General features: G+C 35.5%; 1 protein-coding gene across 1 annotated transcript; it reads right to left on the bottom strand.

Annotated features, from left to right (window-relative positions):
• Positions 1 to 243: 243 nt before the first annotated feature.
• Positions 244 to 7,409, bottom strand: LOC129975306 (neurofilament medium polypeptide-like). The gene is made up of 3 exons (XM_056088360.1): positions 7,279 to 7,409; positions 3,005 to 3,118; positions 244 to 1,128 (listed from the first exon to the last, which is right to left on the bottom strand). Exons 1-3 carry the CDS (start codon positions 7,366 to 7,368, stop codon positions 244 to 246), a joined length of 1,089 nt encoding a protein of 362 aa, XP_055944335.1. The 5' UTR covers positions 7,369 to 7,409.

Below are 7,409 nucleotides of genomic sequence, written 5' to 3'. Positions count from 1 at the left end.
AATGCAAATTAATTTCATTAAAAATTTTATTCGTCAAAAAGATCAAATGGACTAAAAATATAGTTTCAGCAAAATTTGTCTAAAAACGAAAGCTATCCTTGATGATCGGCTTTCAAGAAATAGTTACCATCTGGAAAAGGTCTTAAACATGAAAAGAATGGTCCGGTAGTAGCGCTGCTTCAGTCGGACGCTCTTGATTCACTGGCTCCGGTACCGACGTTCCTTCAATCGGAGGCTCTTGATTCACTGGCTCCGGTACCGACTTCCTTCAATCGTACGCTCTTGATTCACTGGCTCCGGTACCGACGTTCCTTCAATCGAACGCTCTTGATTCACTGGCTCCGGTACCGACGTTCCTTCAATCGAACGCTCTTGATTCACTGGCCCCGGTACCGACGTTCCTTCAATCGAGCGCTCTTGATTCAACGACTCCGGTACCGGCGTACTTTCAGTCAGAGATTCTGGATTCTCTGCCTCCACTAATGGTGTCCTTTCAGTCAGAGATTCTTGATTCTCTGAATAAACTAACGGTGTCCTTTCAGTCAGAGATTCTTGATTCTCTGAATCAACTAACGGTGTCCTTTCAGTCAGAGATTCTTGATTCTCTGAATCAACTAACGGTGTCCTTTCAGTCAGAGATTCTTGATTCTCTGCCTCCACTAACGGTGTCCTTTCAGTCAGAGATTCTTGATTCTCTGCCTCCACTAACGGTGTCCTTTCAGTCAGAGATTCTTGATTCTCTGCCTCCACTAACGGTGTCCTTTCAGTCAGAGATTCTTGATTCTCTGCCTCCACTAACGGTGTCCTTTCAGTCAGAGATTCTTGATTCTCTGCCTCCACTAACGGTGTCCTTTCAGTCGGAGTCCTTTGATTCATTGCTTCCAGTAATGGCGTCCTTTCAGTCGGAGACCCGTGATTCACTGCTTCCAGTAACGGCCTCCTTTCAGTCGGAGAATCTCGAGTCAGTAGTTGAGTCAGAACTTCTTCAGGATCAAATTGTTCAGCAGTTCCGAAACAATAATAGCAGCAGCAGCAACAGATTCTTTTACAGTGGCGAAAGCACTCTTTCCAATTCACTTTATTCAGTGTTTTTTTCAGCGGCGAATACAAGCAACAGCCAACAGGAATCTGTACAAAATAAAACCATCTTCAAATGTAGAACGATTTTAGGTAGTCTCTTATATCTAATAGATCGGATAAACATTTTAGGAATCAGAAATTTGTATTTTTAGATTAGACAAATGTTTGACGAATAGAAATTTTGAAGATTTAATGTAAAATCGAAATTCGGGTATTGAATTATTCCAATATGGGCATTATGTAACTATTTGGATGTGAATTTATCGTTTCAATCATAATTGCATTTATTTTTTAGTTACACTTTATTTTTTTAAAGATTTTTATCGATGCTTGTAAGAATCTTAATTCCTTTTCAAAAATATATTGATCATTATGTTTTTATTCATTTTGTCGGAGGTTTACCAGTTTTGTAAGACTTTTAGGAACGTAAGTTACGACAATGCGACTTAACGGCTAATGAGCGGAAATTAGGGAAGAATATTATTTAACGATTTAAAGGAAAAAGACAGCAGCAAAAGTACACATTTTTGCAATTCTTTGCATTGCCAGACCTTTATATTGAAGTTAAGATATGTTACACATAAATATTTCATTTTTGAAATAAATGGGGCGTTTACAGAATTCTTAACACGATTTTGGAAAATAAGAATGAAATATATTTTCTGGCTGTAAACACGTTTGCATGATATTCTATCCTGCAAATATGAACTTTGAATACAGTATTCTGCTTTTTCCATTGAACAATATCCAGTCTAAATTAGTCATATTATGTATTTTCTTTTTTTGAGACACTAGATTCTCATATCCATCCGTAAAAATTCACAAATCTATCGATAACACTGTCCAAATTCATCAGTACCAATTTCAGTAATCATTAAGAACTGAATAAACATGTTTTCATGCATATTAGCTCATAACCACCCTGGATTTACGAATTTATTTAATTTTCTAATTAGATGACACATTCTATTTGTGACATCAATTATTATTTTGATACTTAAAGCAATACAAGGGCATTTGAGTTATTGAAGCATTTTTATGTAATTTTGGCATTTTAAATTACTTGATGTCTTCACTTAAATGCAGTTTTAAAATTAAAAATTCAATAATTCGATGGCAAGTCAAACTCTGCAATGTATGCGTTGGGATTAATAATATATAACTACTATTAGTAATACATAACTGTTTCGATTTAAGCTGGGAATAACCAATCCTCAAACAGGTAAAGATATCATGATATCCTGAATTCGGAAAGATCCATGGGGCTCTGAAGGGTTTCACTTAGTAAATTTATTTTCTGTATTTAAATCGAATTGGTTTTGACACTATTAAAGAAAATCTATTATCGAATGTATGCACATACAGAAGCATCAGGATGAGACTGCGTATGAAAGCCACTTGCAAATTTTGCAGAAGCCTCACTTTTGTGGCTACCTACATTGGCAATTATACCCCTCCCACGAAAAAAAATTGGGAGTCCTCTGGTCAAAACTTTCTCTTTTACTTGTCATGCCAGAGAACATGCTATGTCTTACATGGCATTAGCGTACAAATATTAAATGTGGCAAGAATTTTGATTTGAGAATAGCGTTGAAAGCTCTGTATTCTAGTATATGGGTATTATCTGAGTATTGTCTATTTGCAAGAGATTGAAGAGCAGACACTGAATCTGACAACCTCTTTGCAGAATGATCAGGGACGGAAAGCCAGTTGCTTTAATGCCATATAAATAGCCTCGATTTCGCCATCGTAATGGATGGAATGAGCACCTACTGGTGCACATCATGAAAAAAGATCACAACACACACCGGCTCCTGCTCTGGTACCGAATGGGATGTAATAATGCTACTTGATAAAAGTTAATCAAGATGAAATTTCAAGAATTAATTTTACAACTTTATATTAACTAAATACTTATACATACCATCAAGAAGAGTACACAACTAACACCAGGGTAACCAGAGAGAGAAACCGCCACGCCGGTTACAAGGAGAAGAATGCAAATAACAGTGCACACTTTTTCGCAGCTGCCGATTACCTGAAAAAAATTTCATATTAAAAGATATATGTCGTAATGGATTAATTTATTGGAAAATATGAAACTAACAAATTTTGTCAAGTAATATTCATAATTCAGAAATGTTTTACATACTTATGAATTATGTTCTTGTATGCTTATTACGATAGAGTTTTACTATCGAATTTTTCAATTTCTAACTCATTTTTTTCAGAAATTTTGAGCAGTTTCTTTTTTCGGCCGGTGGGAAAGGGGAGAGTATTTCAATAGATACAAAATAATTTTTTTTATATCAAATTTTATATTGTAATAGAAGCAGAATTTTGTAATGGTATAATCTACACAATTTGATCTACATTTAATTTAAACATGTTTGGGATAATCTGCACATTTTAACACTAGGTTTATGGAAATTTGTTATTTTGACACATTTCAAATATTATAAGGAAAATTACAAGCAAAGTCGCATTTTTATTTTATCTTCTGCACTGATTTTTATTCGTTGAACGAGTTAAATATTGTTACGAATCTGCGATGCGGCTTTCCAGCATAGTTGGTTTCATGGGAGGTCCCGGAGCTTGGCGACAAACGTGGCGACCATTTGGCGACTTGTTGACGAATTTGGTGACTTTGGACCCAAAATAGATTATACCCGAAACATCGGGAATTTTCACGATCCGTCCAGAAAGAACAGAGATACGCCTCGAACGTTCCTGATTAGTTGAGAGGCTTCTAGCCTCGCCTCCTGAGACCTATAAAAGGAAGCACCCGCTGTTGCCGGGCAGGTGTGAACCAGTCGTGACCCAGCAGTGGTGAACCTTGGAGCAGTCTAAGAGTTGTCGGAAGCGACAGCGCGGAGTCGTGAACGGGTCAGAGTTGGAAGCGGTGAATTGAGTCGTGGACCAGTGGAGTCGAAGAGTAGTCGGAATCGACAGAAATAATTGGCCTTCCAGAGATTAGCGGAGCAGCGACGGAGTCAAGCGAGTGCTGAATTAAGTTGTGCCCTACGGTCTGCATTAGAGTCTGTTGTGTGCTGTTGTCTGCACGTCTCGTCGGCTGAAGATAATTCTGTGCTGTATATAGTTGTCGTCTTTGTTCTGTCCTGTGTGTCTTCGTGTAAATAAACGTCGTTGTTTCATTTTCTACTGCCGCCTGCTGATTGAGTGTTCTCCACACCATATAACTCCCATTATCCAAACGCACCCACGGGAAATTTCGTAACAATATATACTGATGTCTATTTTCTTCGAACTTTTTGAAATATTGCAATTCTCTCTCTGGTATACCTATCTTTCCGAATGGTATACTTATCTTACTTTCTTGTGTCAGTTTGATGCGATCGTAAACCTGGTGTTAAAAGAAAATAAACATACCCCGTAAACAATAGCATATTACAATGAGACAAAGTTTGGAATCAACATAGTATAAATGAAGAGCAAGAGTGCCATCAGAGCTGCCTCTTTTCAATGGCCTCACTAGCTGTTTTCAACATTTAGGACTTGGTGGCAATAAAGCCATAGATCTTATATAAGAATATACTAAATCAAAACTATCCTAAAAGATTTTCTATTTCGGGTTGAACAATAAACTTGCAGAAGGAAATAAGAAAAAAAAAACGAATATAAAAGCATAGATTATATTTTCCCGCCACCTAGTACTTCGCAAGAACAAAAGGGTTACCAAATTGGCTTTTCTAAAAGAAATAGAAGCAATAACACTTGTAAAATATGTGAAAAGATTGCTTGCGGAAAGTGTACAAACACAATTGTGTGAGCGATAAGATGAAATTCAAAAAGGGTATGATTAAATTATTACTATTAAAAATGAGAGTAAACAATTTACCATCAAAGGTGGTTCTAAAATAAATTAGGCAATATTGCAATAAAATAAATTAGTCTTGATCATGGTAGATCAAATATGGCGGTAGCGTAACAAAACAATTCTGTTATTTATAGTCTTATATATGTACACAAAAAAACAACTTGTTCTCTTATAGGTAAATATTATTCACAAAATTCACACAAGAGTTAAAAATTTAATCATGAAATAGTTCATCGATCAAATCTGAGCGGCCACACACACCCACCAACCCACCCAATGATAAACCCCAACAACGATAAAGTGTGAGATGCTGAAAGGAAATTAAGCCATAATAATTATCACGATTGTCCTTACTAAAGAGTTGGAAACATGCAAAATATATTGTTTTGTTTTAGTTATATTAACCTCCCGCTTTAAAGCAACACTTGGGGTATTTTGGGACGCACCTCGTAATTTTAACCAATGATATCCTGTCCCTTGCCACTCTCCATTCACCAGAGACTTCGCAAAATGAAAACGTATCACAATCCCCAGTCTCCATGACAGGACTGATAATGCCAATTACTTTAATTGAACTAATTCTTGTTATTGATAACACAAACGAACATCTGATCACGGTAGGCGGCTGATTATTTTCCTCGTAAAAATAGCCATTTCTTTTTCAATTGAACTCCTGTCAAGACTTCAATTATCACTTACTTTTCAGGTGCAACTAGGTATGAAATGATGGTTCCTTCTATTGCAATTTGTCCATGCATTTCTATATCTATTGATAGCTCTTTGATAAATCGGCCAAAACGTCACTGTTATCATTATCAAATTCTAAGCGTAATAGTCTGATATGATTAACAATTTTTTTACATGAAAGTTTAGTATACAATTTTATTTCCCGATAATTTTTTTAAAAATAATAATTTTTCTTACATATTTTTTTAATGTTTGAATTTCATTATATCGCATTTCAAAATACGAAATATTTGAAGAAGAAAAAAACAAGAATTCAGAAATTTATGAAGATATAATATTCACAGAGGGTTCAGTTAGTCGCATGAAACATATCAGCAAGCGATTGCCAAAGAAGTTTCAGCAAGAAATGGGAAATTCCTTCCCAAAGGTGAATTCATTCATTCCTTCCCAAAGGGGAATTCATTCATTCATTCCCAAAGGGGAATTCATTCATTCATTCCCAAAGGGGAATTCATTCATTCATTCATTCATTCCGAAAGGCGAATTCATTCATTCATTCCGAAAGGCGAATTCATTCATTCCTTCCGAAAGGCGAATTCATTCATTCCTTCCTTCCTTCCCAAAGGCGAATTCATTCATTCCTTCCTTCCTTCCCAAAGGCGAATTCATTCATTCCTTCCTTCCTTCCCAAAGGCGAATTCATTCATTCCTTCCTTCCTTCCCAAAGGCGAATTCATTCATTCCTTCCTTCCTTCCCAAAGGCGAATTCATTCATTCCTTCCTTCCTTCCCAAAGGCGAATTCATTCATTCCTTCCTTCCTTCCCAAAGGTGAATTCATTCATTCCTTCCTTCCTTCCCAAAGGTGAATTCATTCCTTCCTTCCTTCCTTCCCAAAGGTGAATTCATTCCTTCCTTCCTTCCTTCCCAAAGGTGAATTCATTCCTTCCTTCCTTCCTTCCCAAAGGTGAATTCATTCCTTCCTTCCTTCCTTCCCAAAGGTGAATTCATTCCTTCCTTCCTTCCTTCCCAAAGGTGAATTCATTCCTTCCTTCCTTCCTTCCCAAAGGTGAATTCATTCCTTCCTTCCTTCCTTCCCAAACCATCTACTGCAGTGAAGGCAAAAATGAACATATGAATGATTCGATATTCAAAATCGATTTCATTAAAAGAATTTTAGTTCTCGATTATAAAATATTGGAAACGTTTATGCTTAATAATTTTAAAAGAATTATAGCAATATTGTTCATGCAGGTTTTCAATATTAAATATCAGAAATTTCATTTTTATACATTAAATAAGATTCGAATGCACCCAATGAGTGTTATAGATATTGTGTTATGTTGCAATTTTTCTCTTATTATCAACATCAATGTAGCCGACTTTAAGATAAGTTAATTCCTTGAAATAAATGCAATTTTGATTGAAAATTTAAAAAATAAAGAAATTGAGACATTTTATTGATAAAAATTTAATTTCAGCAAAACGTTACCTTTCATGTCCAAACCAAAAAGAAAGTTTCTTGATGATAAATACCACCGATAAAGAAAACAATATTGCAATAACAAATATAAATAATACATTAAAAATAAAATGTCCTCTTTAAGTATTGTTTTATTATACATTTCCTATCCAATTAGATTAATGGATCAAAATTAGAAATGACTGTACTTACGTTTTCAGAAAAAATCTGCTGCATATCAGACGGATCAGGTCGATAGCCGGCTCTAAATAGCCGAGGTATGTTTAAAACAACTGTTACCATATTATTAGTTTTTATTCCAATATTTTTCCATAAAAGTGAGA

Source organism: Argiope bruennichi, chromosome 7 (genome assembly GCF_947563725.1).
Source record: "Argiope bruennichi chromosome 7, qqArgBrue1.1, whole genome shotgun sequence".
Lineage (NCBI taxonomy): Eukaryota > Metazoa > Arthropoda > Arachnida > Araneae > Araneidae > Argiope > Argiope bruennichi.
This window is presented reverse-complemented; position numbering and strand designations above follow the sequence as displayed.

Coding starts and splice junctions, on each gene's coding strand:
- LOC129975306 (XM_056088360.1), bottom strand. CDS start 7,368: ATGGTAACAGTTGTTTTAAACATACCTCGGCTATTTAGAGCCGGCTAT. Junction 3,119..7,278: donor AGCAGATTTTTTCTGAAAAC/GTAAGTACAGTC, acceptor AATTTTTTTCAG/GTAATCGGCAGCTGCGAAAA. Junction 1,129..3,004: donor GTTGTGTACTCTTCTTGATG/GTATGTATAAGT, acceptor TATTTTGTACAG/ATTCCTGTTGGCTGTTGCTT.